We start from the raw sequence: 18,023 nt of genomic DNA on the forward strand, positions 1-18,023 counted from the left end.
GTATTCGCTTTGGAATAAGAGCCACATAGTTACCGTAGACATATTATTACTACATTTAGAGATGACTTCCAGTGGTAATTTTTTCTTTGAATTTTTATGAGATTTATTTATAAGTTCGTATCAGTCATCTGTTGCAGTTTCTCTCTTTGATAAAGGGGAGACACAAAAAAATTAAGAATTACCTCTGTATCAAGATTGTATCACATTCCAGGGTGATTCAGCTATGCAGAAATAGGCGCACATTGTTCATAGTTGTCCCTCCCTCCTCTGAATGGGAGGGTTTAGGAAATGGTTGGAAGTGTGTTTCCTGTAGCCTTTGGTCCAAGAGTTACCTAAAGCAACTCCATAATATTCTGGGCTGTGTTCTGTCCCAGAGATGCTCTTATCTGTTTCCTCATGCACAGAACTCACAGCAAGTCATTTGAAAGCTTCAGGAAATGTCAGTTTGTTTTAAGTATGCTGACATTCAGTTACCAGGTTTAAAGCATCTGGTTTGGAGTTTATAGTGACCACTATATTATGTACACTGTACAGTTCCAGGTGAAGATAGCACATTGTAGCTGCAAGCTAGCATTGTGGGAGGAATCAGCCCTGTGAGGCACTAAACAATTTGGCATTGACTCTGAGCTCTTATTTCATGGGGCCAAGCTCATGCTTCATTTTATTTTCTAAGACTTGAGTTTAACTTTATTTGAAATCTATGTACTGTCTCCTAATTTCCAAGTACCATGCAGGAGAAGGAGCAGATTCTTTTTATCTTGTGTTGGTTGCGTGGCACGGGCTGGATAATTCTGAGTGGAAGTTGTTAATTGTGATTTCGACATTTTCAGGAAAAAAATGATGGCCATAAAGCTGACAAAGGCAGGAGAGTGAATCCTGTACCAACAGTCACTTTCTCAATACCAAGTGCAAGGGAGAGAGTAAGATACAAGACAGATGCAGAAAGGGACATACAAGGGCAAGATTAGGTAGTTAAAATTAGATGCTTTTCATCTCACCAGTCCACCCAAAAATCTCCAGAACAGAAGCCTTACGTAAAGAATTTGTGATATTTTACTCTTCAGATGATTTAGTGCAAAGTCCAGGCAAAGCTCTGTCCAAAGCAATAGAAGATGTATATGAGAGAGAGCTTATCAAACCTTTACTCTAGTTCACTTCTGGAGAGAATTACATTCCTGAAAAGAAGGTTTGTAGATGTCTAGAGGGCTAAAATTCGTACATAATATAGCAAGGGCAGTACAGAGGGATGCAGTTTCCATAAAGATAAATCTAAAATGTGATTCACATCAAAGTAATAGACTGCATAATTTGTTCCTCAAGTGAGGAGCTGTGTAATTGTTTTGGTTTAGTCTCTTTTCAGCATTTCAGAAATACGCATTGTTTCACAGAGAAGGTTCATTATGCCAAGATAAGAAAATGCATGCTGTAACACATTTTTACGTGTCATATTAATCTCTTTTGTATTTCTTACTAGATTGAACTTCACCGCATAACAGTTTATTGTAATCCAAAACTTGCAACAGAAGATACATGTTGTGAAATATCTGCAGACCTTGTAAGTTATTTTTTTTAAATGTAAATGTTAATACCAAAGAAATTGCTTCACTGTTTCTTACTAGAGTTGTAAAGAAATTTCAGTAGAAGTGTTAGATTAATTACCTCCTAAAAATGGATCCTCTTATCTGGAGTCATGGTATGTTGTTTCTTGCTGCCTAACTAAATGGCACAGTGGAACTTCAGTAAAAGGCACTAGGTGTTGCTACTTCTTTTAAAATGCATTTCTTAACATTGATTAATATCTAATTAGTAACTGAGGAAGTCTCAGAGAGTAGTAAACAAATCACTATGATGACCTGAGGATGGTGTCGAATAACAGAGGCCATTTCAATAACAGTTGCATCCAGTGAAGCATTACAGATGATAAACAAAGCCTGTGAAAGAGTTACAGTGGAAGGAAAGAAAAATAGGAAGGTCTTGAGGGTGTTTCCCTTGTTTCAATGAATACTTTCTTCTTTATAATGCACATGCTGAGATGTATGTATTGTTTAACATAAGGGAAAACATTGATATAGTTTAGAGGGTTCACTTTTCCCTTTTGTTTTGATAGACAGAATCAGTGTAAACTGAAAGACAGTAGAACTATTGTAATACTTCAAGTTTCAGGTATGATTATTTTGCTGAATCAAGCCCATTTGGAGAAAAAAAAAATAAATGACAAAAACACCCTAAGAAAATATGTTAAAATACTGGTCTGCTCGTTATAAATAGTCTGTAAGAGCACGGTCCTCTGAGATAGTGGGCAGTACCATTACCACCCAGCCTGCAGTCAGCAAAAAAGACCCAGAGAGTGCAAAAGGATTAATTGATTCCATCTGCAAAGACGTGAGAGAAAAGGTTAGCTATAATGGAAGGATAAAGCTACCCAAGAACAGAGGAGCAGAAAACTGTGGGACCTGACATCTGATAGGTGCTCAGAAGCATGAAAGAGGCTGGATCTAATTTATCAAGGGAAATTTCAATTTTAAATAACTATTTATTGTTCAAATATATTTCAAAATATATTCGTGATAATAGTGCAGACTTTCTCTTGAATTCATAAGCTCATGAGTAAGTGAAACGAATGGAATTTTTTTTTTGTAGCTTCCACTTAGTGCACGGAAATACAACTAATTTAACAGTTCTGACACAGTAGCAAAAAAGCAAAACCAAAACAAATCCTGATTATATATGAACACAAAAAGATCAAGGATAGACTCTATTAATTGCATCTGAAACATTCATTCAACTATATAGCTAAAAGCACCATCAGATTCATTTCTGTCATGTTGGAGATGTAAAAAATGGTGGCCTACCTGTTAGTGACTTTTATATTGAAACCAGCATTACATTTTATGATTTATTTTTTCATTACTTCCTTACCAATTATAAAGGTTACATTTTCAGCAATTTAAGGGAATAGATTTATTTTTGGATACAAATTTCTACACTGAGCTGTAAATCCTATGGGAATTTCTTTGACAGAAAGCTCACAGGAGACCTCATTACATGTTGATGAGAGCTTCTGAAATTTGTCAGGTTCTTTTGACTTGTCCTGTAGTATAGCTTCAGGTTGGCTCAGCTCTCCTGAGTTACGGACAGATGAATACTGGCTTCAGGGCTTTTTGTTTGTTTCCAAACTGTGCATGCCCAAAGTCTTTTATTACAAAAGAACGACAGAGTTTTTCTCTCACACGCACTCTGACATTTAGCATTTCAGTATGAGACGAAGTACCCTCTCTTTTTCCCCATGGGCATTTTCTGCTTTACTACTTCTAATTACAGGAGGCTTTATTCCTTTGTCTGGGCTGTTTTGTAAGAAAGAAGTAGATCAGATCAATTTTAACTGGCATTGATTTTAGTACAGAAGGATCACAATGTCTAGACTTCATTTTACTACAACTTTTTCCTCTGTTTGCCAATTGTGGCTTCTCTGCAGTATGGTGTGTATAGGAATATTAAAACAGAAAATAACTTTAAAATAGTGTTTGGATTATGTTTATTTATTAACCAAAGTGGACTGAAAGTCAGAAAATCTTTTTATTTTAGTGCCCACGTGAGGAGAGGTTGCTTGCTACGACTTCATCACCAGTGACTGTTCATGTCAGTAAAATATACACACTTCCAGGAATGCAACAAGAATCTGGAGAGAGATGCCACTGCTTTCCAAATAAAGTATGAGGTTTTCCTATTGCTTTCTAGTGCATCATGCTGTTTAATCCTGCTAGGTATCAAAAAACCAAAAAGGGTGTTTGGTATTTTTTGTAGTTATGAGGAATATGTTGCTGATTTGTAGTGTTGTAATGTACTTACATTGTATTTCCCACTTAAGAAATAGTACTTTTTAGACTTAGTTAATTTAGAGTTGCAGGGATCTATAAGGTTTAGTTATTCAAACACACACCATAAAAAAAGATTCATGGTAAAAATGAGAATTATATTTAGGCATTACATGTAGTGTAAATGGTTTTACTTGAGAATAAATTATTTCTACATAACCATTTTATTTAAGTGCTTCTCCTGGGTGTTGCACTATATTTATTCTGAGCCATTGGCTTGTTAGACTTTTGTGACAAAGACAAGGAAACAAAAAAAAATACATACTTTGGATCTACTTTTGTGTTGATCTTTGATTTCTTTTAAAACCAGGGAGAAGCAGGATTGCCAGGTGTAGCTGGTTTGCCAGGCCAGAAAGGCGATAAAGGTGAAAAGGTAAAATATCAGTTGAATCTTCTCTTTCAAATCTTTATCTTTGGCTTATCTTTCTTAAGTAGAAACTTCAGGGGCTTTGTTATTCCTTAAAGGAATCTCCTTGTAACAGGTTAAATTGTTTGTCAGTCAGTCTCTGTTTCTGCACGCAGGCTTCCTGCCAGGCAGCCTACAGCTGTTGCACTTTGGGGTCCCCTCATCAACTCCATGAAACAGTTTGCCTGCCTGGGAATCACATGCCTACCCAACCTTCTCATCAAGTCCCATTGCCTGTTACCCTTATCCAAAATAAAGAGGTCATGTATGTAGTCTGTGACAAGGATTTTCTGATATCGTGTGTACATCACTGCTGATGGACAGAATCCTGTGCAGTGGATTCATCCTTGCAGTCATCAGCAGGGGGGTATGAATTCACTCATATGACCTCAGCACTGTATATTCTTTGACATCATTCTTACCTGAAACTTTCTTAACTGTGTAGAGGGAGGGACCTAACATTGACAAGCCCCTAGGAGAGTCGAGTTGGTGCTCCTTTCCTCGGACCTGTTCTGTATTTTTATTCTGTTATGCTTATCATGACATTCCTGTGTTACTTAGCTTGGGGGTTTCCTAATAATAAAAGTCAGGATATTGTATGTTTTCCTTTCACACTCTATTCCCTAAATTTGATTGGAGGATGCTGGATCAGGACATGCCTGGAAATGTGTTTTTCTTGTGCTGATAGAGGGGACAACTTGAATAAACTGTTGCAAATAGGCTAGAACAACAGTAGATAGAAATTCTGAGTTCAGGGAATGCTATGAGAGGAAGATACCTGGACGGTGGGATGTCCTAATCCAGAGGTTAGGATGGAGGTGTCCTAACCCATCATCCTACCTCACAGCACACTCTTTAATACATGATCAGAAATAGTTTGTGAAGACAGCCAGCACTGTACCTAGGACTGCAGTAGCTGGCTGAAATAGGTCCAATTCTGAGAGGGTTTATCCACACAGTCAGTTGAAATTAAGTAAACTCCTTGATAATGTCTTTCCCCTCATCTCCTCCCCTCCAGTATATATTTCACTTTTGATACTAGTTGTGTCTTTTTCCTAGGTGGAAAAATAAGTTCAAGGATGTGAGTTTCAGTAGCTTAGCTGAACCTAGAGGGTTTGCTGGCAGTTTGAAAATTGAATCACGAAATTTTGCTGATCCCAGGTCTGAGTACGTAGGAAATCTGTCAGGGTTAGCCTATGTTACCAACATAAGGGGTTTCCTAGCATTTATTTGTGCATTAGCTCTTCTGCCCCTGACATGATCCATTTAGACTATTACTGCTACTAAGATGAGAAAGGAGACTTCAGAAATCTCATTTTTTACCATTCTGTCTCACAGCCAATTAATTAGCAATATTTACTATGCTAAGCATAGTACCTCAAAATAAAATAAAGCATGTTGGGTGCCTCTGGTCACCTCCAGTTCTGTTCTCCTGATCGTTTTACAAAGAAACCCTCATTGCATTGATTAAAAAACCATCCAACGGTCATCTTCAATGCATCAACCCTTTCAGCTTCTATGCATCACTGATAGCAAATTGCATAAGTCTGTGTCTGACGTAGTTGGTAATTACAAAAATTTTTGGTTTAGATGTAAAACTGAAAATTCTTAAGCTTGAGATTCATGAAAAATAAATCTTTCATGATTTATACAAATAGATGTTTTTGGGGTAGTGGCCTACTACCTGTAAATCCAAATTTGATCTGTTTATCCCCAGCCGCTCTGATACTTCACTGAATGTTTAGAGCCTGAGCAGGATTATGTGCATCCAACAGCTTAGCCTAATGATAGTAAACTGACATTTGTGAATGTCAATTCACAAAATTCTATGAATCAGCAAGTTAAAGTCATAGGTAGTACAACAAACAGCTAGAAAGCTGCTTAATTTAGACTGTCCTTATAATTGACCCGTACTTGCAACTTCCTAGCTTTAAGGTGGGAGGTTTTTTGAGTTTTGTTTGGGGATGGTGGAAGGCATGTTACTGCTGTGATTAAAAGGACGATCTCACTGTTGACCTTTGGGAGCAAACGAATACTGCCTTGAATAGTGCCTACCATGATGGAGTTGTATGCCATGTTCTCTGAGGCTTTAGTGCCATTTTTGCTTCACATTTGCATTTATGCAAGTTTTTAGTAATGCTTGCCCTCAGTGACGGCATTGTTACATTAATAATTAAAGGTGGAGAGGCAGCAAGATCCCAGACCATTCCAGACATGCAGGATACATGATTTATTGCCAGATTATGTAAAGAAGAGTAACAGACTGTGGTTGGATGTTTTGTAATACGTTACACATGAAGTAGGCAGTTTTTCAATGGCTTTGCTGGCCAGTCACAAAAAAATGGGATTTCTGTAAGTTGTCTCATGGTTCTTCAGCCTATGTTTCCCACTTTGCTTATGCTCAGCTCCTCATTTTATTGCTTTCTTTTGCTTCTAAATCATATTAGCATCCAATTAACTATATTTAAATGTCCTTGCTGTGGCGGCATCCAAGTGAAAACAAGTTAATGTTAATTTTTTAGGTTCTTTCCTAGGAAATTTCTGTACCTGTCTATATTCTCTCTTATTCAGCATAACATTCCTTATCCTTTCATTGTATGTTGTCTTGTTCCAATTTTCCATCCACAGTAATTAATGGTATGACTGAATTTACATGTCTTTTTGTTGATACGGGATTGGCAAGAAAGTCTCCACACAAATTGGTGTTAGGCTATATTCTAGCCCCCCAAAACCGCCCGTCTCTTCAATATAACGTAGTTTTTCCCTAAAATCAGACTCTCTTTTGCCTGTTCAGGAATATCTAAGCTACCACCAGTACAAAACATAATACCTGATAAGCCATTTTTAGCCATTTTGAATTTAACTGTTTGCCTGTTTCCACTTCATTCCTGTACACTTGGCTGTACTCTTGTCTTATCTTACTACCTCTGAATGGGTCTGAGCCAAAGTCCAAAGTGTATTATGGATCCAAATGACTGAAGTGCCCTATTGTCACTGGAATGAGCATTCATGCAAATATTGATGCATGTCTGACAAGCTGTCCATCTGAATGTACAGGAACATCACTGATCAAAAGTATTCAATTTGTGTGAATGACTTTCATGTTTGTATGCCTGGCCTTCCATTATGGCTTTATGAGGACATTAATGAGGATAGTTTTTCACTCAACAATAGATATATTATCTTTGGTCCTTCGGGGTGAAGAAGCTGATCAGTTACAAGACTGTCTCCATTTTTGAATGACCAGACTGTTCAGTTTGGTACCATACTCCACTTACTGTGTAGCAAAAACTGCCTCAAGGGCAGTAGCCCCTGTCCCTTTTGTTTCCTTTGCAAGCTTGGATCCAGGGATGGTTGCTCTGTAGGATTTTATTTGCTGGAAGATCAGCTTCTGCAGCAGTCTGCAGCAAGGGACACCCTCCTGTTCTTTAATATCTGAATAATTAAGACTCAAAACGTCACCAGGACCAACTTTGCTGCTTACTGATCTCTGCCCCCGAAACAGACTTTTTGGACTGCCTGATAGCTTTTTCCTGTTGGATGAAAACTGAGGCAGCAGCAGTCAAGTCTACAATTTAGATTATCCCTGAATGATATGCCATGTTACTGTCATGGTGGCTTCGTTATGAGCACAGTGTATTTCACAAGTTTCAAGTGGTCACAAGTCAGATGGAAGTCTCCTGTGATTTAACACATTCTGATCAGTTCTGTAGAGCCAGGTTTCCTCTTCTGCTGAGCTCAGTGAGAAATTTGCCACATTTTATGTTTTGGAAGTTATTTCTCCTACTTCAGCATGATATATAGCTACTCAGACTCTTACAACATTCGCTGTTAGCAAATGTCTTTTGATCACGATGTGAAGGTCCTGTTTTGTTCTCAGTATGTATAAATTATTCAGAGTATGGATCACAGTAATTGGAATGATTACTTATATACTGAACATACAAATTAATTTTCTCTATCAAAGAGGCTAAAAAAAGTAATGGTATGTTAATTTTTTTATCTTTATTTCTCTTAAGCAAACTTAGTGCCTGTGAAAAATTTTAAATTGAAATCCAAAACGAATTAAATGTTTTGATATAATATTAAACCATTCCAAGCTGTGTTAACAGGTCTGTGGTTAATGCTCTAAGTACAGCAAAGAACAAAAAGCCAGAGGGAGAGTGTTTTCAAACACTGAAGTACCTGTTGATGTACACCATGGAGAAATTTGTTACTATTCAAGTGAGCTGCATTAATTTACATTTTACTTAAGGACAAAGACATTTAAAAGGCTATTTTAGGATTGGTAGAGATAGATTTATGCAATATGTTGTTGCACTAGGAAAATATTTGTAATAGAATGATAAGAAAAAAAAAGAACTCATAGATAACAAATGAGGTGTTTTCCTTGCTAGCCTTCCTTTCCTCCTCCTCTGTCATTCCTCTTATAACCGAGATCCACCAGATTCCACCTGAGGCATATCTATTGTGTTATGCAGCCTTGAGAATGGTTCCTTTCTGGTCCAATTTTTGTTGCAGAGGTTATTGCAGATGTTTTGTTGCAGATAGGTACCTAGAATCTGGAATGCATGAAAAAGAAAAATTTGGGGTAAAATACAGCTGGCCATCAGTAATACCAGTGTCAGGAACTGCCAATGTACTTGGTAGACTAAAATCTTAAAATGGGCAGAAGGGAAGGCTCCATGCCTATGAAGTTAAGAATTTATTGATAGTCCTACTTAACATTTTAACCATGTAATAGTCCAAGTTATCAAATTAATAAGGAAAAATATTAGTAATGCTATTTAATTGTGTTTTTTTTTTTTTTTTTTAAAAAAAGTCTTAAATATATACCTCTTTCTTATGTTACCATGTTCACCATTTTCTGGTATTCCATCTCAGTCCTGAGGATGGCAGTTTAAGTCCTCCTCAGAAGGGAGTGGAGAGGGTGACAGTGAGTCATCAGCACTCTGAGGTGCTCAGAGGGTTGGGGGATGTCACCCCCACCCCAGCTGAGGCTGGAGCAGAGGAGGCAGCAGCCACTGGCTCTAGCACAGGGGTTCAAACAGCAACACCCAGCTCAGGCCATGGCGAGGTTGAGGCCCTGCACTGCCACGTCTGTGCACAGCTGTGGGCTTCTACTAGAAATAACAGGGATGATAGTTCCTGGGCTATATGCTCCCTGCTTCTCTCCCAGTGAGTACCACTCACCCTGGAGTGATACCAACCCTGGAATTAGTTTTCTTTCTCACCCTTGGCAAATTCTCCAAATTTGAATTTATTGTATTCATCAACTAAACATTCCTAATGAGGTTGGGTTTTTTTTACAGGTCTAAATACTTCTAGCACCATTTTATAATTATTAGAACTGTTTACCTGTCTGTACATCTAAGTTTTAAATTTTAGCTTACATAATTTCTTAGAGGTACTGTCTCTGACAGTAATCAGACAGATAATGGATCTAGCATAAAGGATGATTTCTCTACAGTACCTCTTTCACCTTCAACTTTAGCACTTTTGGAAACCCTGCCGGTAAACTGCTGGGAACAACTCTCTTCAGAGTGTGCTGGTATTTCTTTCTTGATAATAATACACGTTTTCTTACCTGGATGTTTCTGATGCTATTGGCACACATAACTATGCAGAGATGAAAACCAGAAAAGCTAATTTACTTAGTCAAATCTTATAAAACCTAAACTGATTTTGGTTAAGGAATGTTTTGACAACTGACATAGATTGCTTGTTTTATCTGAACTAATATGTTCCAGTTGTAGACAAGAGCAATGTTGTAATGCATTCTAACGTCATTCTTTCTGTTCACTAAGTGCATTTGCTTTTATCTTAGTATTAAAATCATCATTTGTACCTGGTTAGTGCAGAACCCTGCTGAGAATATTTTCCTCATCCCAAAATACCTTGTAGACTTCGTTTTCTAGTTAAAATATTAATGTGTCAAGTTAATCCCACTCCATATCACAATGTAAATGTATTTTAAATAGATTTGCAATTTAAGAGAAAAAATAAGGTGTTTAAATAAAATGCTTTCTTATAAGACTGGTTTTTGGTTTTATATGAGAAAGGAGCGTAATTTATTAATGAATAATTATCACTGTCATTCTCTCTATCCCCACATTTGGCTTTAGGCTACCTTTGCTATACATGCCTTTTCAATAGTAACATGTGGTATAGAAATCAAGGTACTGTATTTCACATCTGCTACTAGCATATAATTTCTACTTTTACGACAGGTGCATTGAATAAAGAGGTAAAGGTCAAGTGCTACTGAAACTCTCTGAATCATTAATGTGAAAAAACGATCACAAGTGTAATACTGCAGGTGGTCTCAGACGTGCAGAATTGTTTCCACTTCAGATAGAATGCTGATTAGTATCATTGGAAAGAAGCATGTTTGCTGTCTGCAATCTTTTTAAGAATTTAGTTTGGCTTGGCTTTACAGAAAGTAAACAGAAGCTTTTTTTCTTTTTTTTTTTTTCAGCCAGCTGAATTTCTGCTGTATCTGCTCTGCTCTGCTTATGAGTTTATCAAAGTGAACATTGTCAAAAATATAGTAGCCATTTTATTGTTTGCGAGAGAAATGTGCAATGGCTTAAAAATTTTATTCAATAAGTATCTTGTGCTCAGTTGAAAAGGATATTCACTGGTACCCTTGCTAGAAAATCCTAACATTAGACTTAAAGCTCATGGTACTACCTTTGAATGTTGTTACACTGAGTGTACCTCATAACCTATAAATGCCAGCATTGTACTGCTAGTGTTCACCAGTTTATGAAGCTTTTCTGGCAGCATATATTTCTGTTTGCTTTGGTATTCTAAGCAAATGTGATTCTTTATTCCAGTTCTCACTGATTTATTTCCATAAACTTAAAAAGCTCAATTGCAGTGTGTGTTGGGAGTTAGAATACTCTTGTTAATGCACAAAAGAGATTTCTGTATGGGTAGATATAGGCCTGGTGGTCAGGAACCCAGTTTTTTAATGTCAATTTCTATACTTTTGACATCTACTATGTAAGAAAGAGAACAGGATGGTCTTTGACTTTTGTGGAGGACTTTGAGATCTGCAGAAGCAAAGGAAAATGCTATTAAAAAAAAAAAAAGGCAAAAAAACCCTTAAAAATGCATTTGCTCGATTTTTTTTTTTTTTTCTTTATTCTGTCATGCTGCCTGTGTGAATGCTGTTACAGGTTGTACAAACTATAGTATCTGATTTTTAAAGTCATTGAATAAAATAATGAAAAACTAGAATCTTTCAGACTGTGGTCATTAAGATCACAATTACAAGATAGAAGCAGAACTTTATGATCTAATTTGCAGTGGAAAATAATTGTCTTCAAGGTGGGGAGTCTGTCTGCAGTTAGTGGAACAGAAGTATAAACATACCTTGGTTAATTGGCTAGTAAGTCATACACGCTAAAGGCTTCCTAGCCTGTAGCAGGCTGTGTAATTTTAGACTATGCAGTATTATAAAAATACACTGCTGAATGTAACAAAGTGGTTCTGGTCTATTAAAATACTGTCAAGCAGCATAAGGGAACAGCGCGTGCATAGATAAGAGAGTCACTCTGTGGGTGATTAGATAAGGTAACCAGGGGTCAGTCCTGCTTCTTTATCCCTCATAGTGCCAGTAGGTTCATGCTATTCACACACACAGGATTTTAGTCTACCTTTGAGACAAGAGCTAACTAAGGACCATTCCAATATGTGAATAAAAAGGACATAGGAGATAGCTCATATGCTCCTCCAGAACATTGTAGTTTCTAAGCAGTGATTTAAACTTATGGCTGGAATAGTACTCTGCGCCAGACAGTCACTCATTTTGATTGATTTGCTTAGCTCATGTGTTATAAACAAAGGAGTTTTGAGCCAGGCTGTGCACATGCAGTTATTTTTATGATGGTTTCTGTGAATACCTGTTAAGAAATTAAAATGGAGGGCAAGGAAGGTAGGTAAGTTTTATGGTAGGCAAGAAGTAACAACAGTAGTATTAAGGTATGACAGTTTAGTTCAAAATTATGGTAATGGTCATTAGGACACATCATTCTGCTTTTAGAAAAAGGTAATGAGGAAACTTTGGTTTTGGTTTTTTGGGGAGGGGGGGTGTGGTGGTGTGGGGGTTTTTTACCTTTTTTTTTCTCTTGAGGCTAGAGACAAAAATACTGAATTCTGAGAACTTAACTGAGATTGCCATCTAGGGCCCTGGATCCAATCCATAGACTCCCAAGGTAGAGCATAAGGAGATTTAAGCATCTCAGAGTGCAGTGTGCTGAGTCAGTAGCTGCTGTGTGCCGGCCTAGAGGGAGTGCTGAGGAAAAACACATATTATAAATCCTTCCTCTACCAGGGATTAAAATTCTTATAATGGCTGTTCTGGGGTATAGCAAATACTGTTGTTATGTGCTACTACTTTCCAATCTTACTGCTCTTTTCCTTACTTCAGAAAGGTTAATACCTTCATTTCAGAACAGAGGTATTACATTTATACTGAAAAGATACGGGTACTACAGTATTCTGTCTATGAAGCTCTTTCAGATTTCTTTTTTTTCTGGTGGGGTTTTAGGGGGGGGATTTTTTGGTTTGTTTTTTATGTTTTTATTTTTTTAAACAAGCTTTACAGCAGTGTTTGTGTTCTGATACTGAGTTCTGGGATACCTAACTGATGTTATTGTACCATAACTACATTAAGATCACTTTAAACCTGATGGAGATAACTTAAATTGTAATTTAAGAAATGGTTATGCACTTCATGTGGGGATGGTCTCACGGTAAAATGCATCCAGATATGAACCTGGTCTCTGCTCTCAGGAAAGACCCCAGGCTGCTGGAATGCATTTCACTTGTGCAGTTCCTATTGTTCCTCTTGTGAACTTTGGAGAAACTTTAGATGCCATGACCACCAGTTCGCTCGCAGGCATCAGCAGTGCAGGCAGGTGGGGCTTTAGGCTGGGTGCACTCACAGGCTGCAGATGAAACAGAACATGCGTGTTCTGGGGCCTAGACAAAACCTTTCTGATACACTGTTAAGCGCCTCCTGTCCTATATGTAACAGAAGAAGAAATCACGGCAGCACTGTGTGTGTCTCCTATTTGGGAAGATTGTAAGAAACTAATACTTGTTACTGCAGAGTGGGTTTATTGACTAAACAGATGAACTTTGTTTAATACCGAGAAGTTTCTGCTTATGCTGAATATCAGAATTATGAGTTTCCAGGATCCTGCTATTTAAAAAGTTATGGTCTTTGTGAGTTTAGAGGTTTGGGGCACTAATTCCTCAGTAGGGGCTTTTGGGTTTGCAGTTTTATATTTGGGCTCCAAACCTAGCCTTACAACCTATTTTAGGAACCTATTACTTGTGTAAATATGACTCTTCTGCTTCTTCGTGCAACCCTTTCTCTAAAAGAACAATTTGATAGTTATTTCTTTTCAAACCAGTGATATTTTCTTCATGAAGCATTGGATTATTCCAAATAAAGACTGTGGTATTTTCTGTTTGCTAGAGAACATTCTCTTCTTGGTACAAGTAGACAAACGTAATGTTTTGTTTTTAAATGAAGATTATAATATGGTTTCAGCACTTTTGTTATATCCTTTTAACATCCACCCAATTTTTATTTTAAACTTTGTAACTCTTATACTTGACATTATTAAGCAAAATTTGTTTGATGTTTTCTTCAGTCATTTTTAAGAATCATGGTCCAATTTCCAGCTGCTGGGATCTTCCATACCTCACCTGATCAATAAGTCATTTGTCTCTTAAAACTAAATTTTTCTTATAGATTGCTTATGGTTTGGGGTTTGGTTTCTCTGAGGGGATAAAAGGGAGGGAGAGAGGAACTGAATTTAGATAGTGTCCTTTAAAAATACTGTGGGCACATGACTTTCAGACAAAACAAACTTGTATTACATGTTGAGCTTTCTCAGTGTGGAACACACACAACCCGGTGAAAATGGACCCACTTGGCTTTACTGTCACAGTGAATTCCATTGAAATTAACAGACCTGCTTTTTATGGAAATGTGCATGTACAAGTATTTTTCAGATGAGGGTCTTAATTGACTTTATAGGTGTTTTAAAATGTATTTATTTTGTCTGATATTAGTGTTACATGTAAGGCATCCTCCTCCACAGTGGTTACATTACGAAGCATGGCAAAAACAGGGTAGAAAATGCTTTTCTGTTGAATCAGATATGACCTGAGTGGTTGTTGTTAACGTTAGAAGTCTTTAAAATTTCTAAGTGAGTAATTTGTTTTTTAGGGTGAAATGGGTGCAAAAGGAGAGGATGGTGTTGCTGGTCTTCCTGGCGAAAAGGTATGTTCTTGTATATAGATATGTAATCTGACTCACAGGAAGTTATCATTATGTCAGTGGCTTATCTGTAATTATGTACAGAAATGGGATGATAGAACACTTCTGTTAAAAAATGAATTTCTCTTACCTGGACTGCCATGCATCTTACCTGCACATGCCAGTATTCTCTGCAGATGTGCTTGTTTGGTTTAGTTTTTTTTCCCTAGAAGGGGTGGCTATGCAGAACCAAAGGAAACCACTTGTTCAGCTGTGCACTTTGTGGTCTGCAAGCCTGGAAAAGAGCTCTTATGCTTTTGATGAGCCACTTGGTAGAGCTTTGAGATACCCACCACTGACCTCTAAGCAAAGACTTGGGAATAGCCACAGCTAAGAAACCATGTCAGCCTACCTGTGTATTCAAAATGGTAATTTTCACTTCGTTTCAGGATGTCAGTGTGCAAATTAAGGCAGCTGTACATGTTTATTGAGTTCAGAGGAAGTCTACTAGTCTAATATCCAGCATCTTCAGTATAGAAGACAGCCCTCATAACACTGAGGAAACTGTGTGTTACTAGAGTTTCTACTCATATGGCCTTTCCTGATTTTTTTTTTTTTTCTGTTCCATAGTAACAGTTGAAATAATAGTAGATTTTCTGCATATACGTGGAAGACGGTTAATACATAAACGAATTAAACTCTCCAGATACATGTGTTAGTGCACTTCACTGATTTTTTTTTTTTTTTTTCCAGTGGTATCTTTAGCATCATGATTTAAATTCTCAACCCTCAATTCTGTCAATTTAGGTTCCTTTTCATCATGTACTTGAAGTGTCTGTTCTTTTAGTGCCATAAAAAGTACGCCTTTTAAAGGCAGCTGTTTCAGTGAGAGGCTTAGAATTTCAATATTGCACTTTATTGGTTGACATGCTGTTTTCATGTGTATGCAACGTTTTTTAGTAATGTCAGAAGGTTTAGTTTAGTTTGTAATTATCCAGATTTCAAAGTACTGAAAGAAGCAGAGTTTCACTTCAACTGACAGATTTAAAATCTGTAACAAGATACGGAATTATGAATCTGTCTTTTTACTTACCATTTCTGTCTCAAATTGTGGGGTTTTTTTTAAAAAAACGGGAGGTAAATATATAATATTACCAAAGAGGTGAGTTAAAATAATGCTATTTGCTGCTGATGCTAAGTTATATGTAGTAGAAAAACGGAGAGGAGGCTGCAAAGATATTCAAAGGACTTTGCAATATTGAGGGACTGAACCATAAAGTGGTATGTAAAAGTCACAGAAAGTTATAGTAAAGTGATGCAGAGGAACAGGGAAAACAAAGCAAATGCTACATTTTTCATGTTGGACTCCAGACTAACTGTTACTGTTCAGGAAAGTGGTCTTGGAATTACAGATCGATGAAAACATACACTCACTGCTAAGTACTAGTTAAAGAAATGGAATTTAGGAATTATTAGGAAGAGAATAGCGAACAAAGCACAAGCATTTTAGTGTCACTATTATTAATGAAACCGTATTTTGCTGCATCTTGAATGATGTATGCAGTTCTGGTTCCCACATATCGAAGTGTATCTGATATTACTGGAAAAGGTTCAGAGGAGGTGTTGAGAGTGATCAAGAGCATTGGGCATCTTCCAATTAAGTTGTGACAATGTGGACTTCAATTTGAAAAAGGCACAACTGAGATGAAATATGCCCTGTTCTGTGCTTTATGCAGTCATGAATGGAACAGAAAAGATTAATATGGATTTCTTTATTTTACTTGCCTTTTCAGTGTGCGAACTCGAATGTCAAACCTTTCAGACAGCAAGTTCCAAAAGGATAGAAAGGGCTCGTTTTTCCTATTACATGATTACAGTTCGAACACTCTGCCACATGATTTAAACAGTCTGAAAAGTTATTAGAAAGTGGAATAAAAATCCATGGAGTATGTCAGACAGTCACTGCTGGTTGTCTGAAAGTTCTTGAGCTCCAAGATACTGAAGCCTGGAAAACTCACTGGAGAAGTCTTTATGGTTGCCCTGTGGTACTTTTCTGTAGACATCTGTTGTTGCCACAATTGTAGTCATATACTTAACTTGAGAAACCTTTGATTTGATCCAGCTAGACAGTTTTTACTGTGCTCCCAGATGTGAATTAATGGAAGGAGTTATTGTAAAACATTGTAGATTGAATAAGATTGATCTAGAATGAAGCTGTGTTTTCCCTTGGCTCTTTCCGTAGCTCCTTCTCTGATGTTATCTTTCTTTAAAATTATCAGGCTACACTGCTTTCCAGGACAAGTTGTTATTACAGTTTCCATGGTTAATACTGTTTGGGGTTTTTTTGCTTAGTGCCTTGCAGATTCACTGTCAGGCCAAATCCCAAAGCTCCTGCTAGTTTATGTAAGGCTCAACAGTCAGATCATATTTAATAACAAGACACTGTACTTTTCCTGAACATTATAACTCCTTTAATTCAGACTACATAAAAGCCATACTGTTGTTGCAAATTAAAAATGAACTACCGTGGAATCTGAAACCGGCAAAACCAAAAGCTGTTTAAAAAAAATAAAATGGGCAAACAAAGTATCTTGTACATGCACAACTAGATGAAGAAACTGAGATCCAGCCACCCAGCTTCTGCTAGCCAGATTTGTCATGTCTATGCAGATGGTACAGTGTTATATGGAATTATTAGCTCCTTTCTGGACCTAGAATCACTTCATTTTCCTCATGTTGTGAATGGTGTTAACCTAATCTGTCTCTCAGTTGGTGCATCAAGAGCTATGTAAATTTGTGCGTGTCTTGTTATTTTTGTGCTTCTTTTTCTGGGATGTTCTGAATACTAAAAATGTTCATAGATTCAAAGGCAACCGAATCAAGTAAAGGAATAAAAATACTCTAAACTCTGTTATATACAAAGGTGTCTCCTACGTTTCAGGAAGTTGAGGTGCAGACTGTGCAGTGCTGGGAGAGCATTCTCAGGAGCTATTGCTGTTTGTTTAACTTTTAAAACCTTTCAATATGCATTATCTTTTGTTGAAGATGGTATATTTGATTGACTGGTATGGCTATTTTTATGTTTTTCTGCACTGTATTTTTCCAAGCTTTGTGCAGATGTGCTCCCTGAGTCACTGGTTAGAAACAAGAAAAAGAAAAAAGAAATTATATAGTTATTTCTTATGTAAATGGTGTTTGAGGCTTCAGAGAGCAGAGGGGCTCTTTCTGATATACCCAAGAACTATCCCCTGCAGTCTCCATTGTTCATACTTATTTCCCTGGGGAAAGCTTCGTGGAACAGATACATGGCATATCTTACTCATATTGCTATGAGTAAGCAGCAATATCAATCTGACCTATTTTAGAAATTTACCTTAGAAGGGGATAAACTTGGCTCTTAGAAGGCCTGTTTCTCTACAGTTGGTTAGCTCAAACATACCTGACATTGTAGTGAAAAACT

General features: G+C 37.2%; 1 protein-coding gene across 9 annotated transcripts in view; it reads left to right on the top strand.

Annotated features, from left to right (window-relative positions):
• The window catches only part of COL19A1 (collagen type XIX alpha 1 chain), a 211,153-nt gene that overhangs the window by 35,320 nt on the left and 157,810 nt on the right, over positions 1–18,023 (top strand). For 8 of the 9 annotated variants that reach the window (XM_074895826.1, XM_074895832.1, XM_074895830.1 and 5 more), the window contains 4 exons: positions 1,475–1,555; positions 3,586–3,711; positions 4,186–4,248; positions 14,534–14,587. In XM_074895826.1, coding sequence (XP_074751927.1) covers positions 1,475–1,555; positions 3,586–3,711; positions 4,186–4,248; positions 14,534–14,587 — 324 coding nt within the window. The remainder of the gene's footprint in view (positions 1–1,474; positions 1,556–3,585; positions 3,712–4,185; positions 4,249–14,533; positions 14,588–18,023) is intronic. The other variant, XM_074895834.1, reaches the window with a different exon arrangement.

Source organism: Athene noctua, chromosome 1, assembly GCF_965140245.1.
Source record: "Athene noctua chromosome 1, bAthNoc1.hap1.1, whole genome shotgun sequence".
In the NCBI taxonomy this organism is placed as follows: Eukaryota; Metazoa; Chordata; class Aves; order Strigiformes; family Strigidae; genus Athene; species Athene noctua.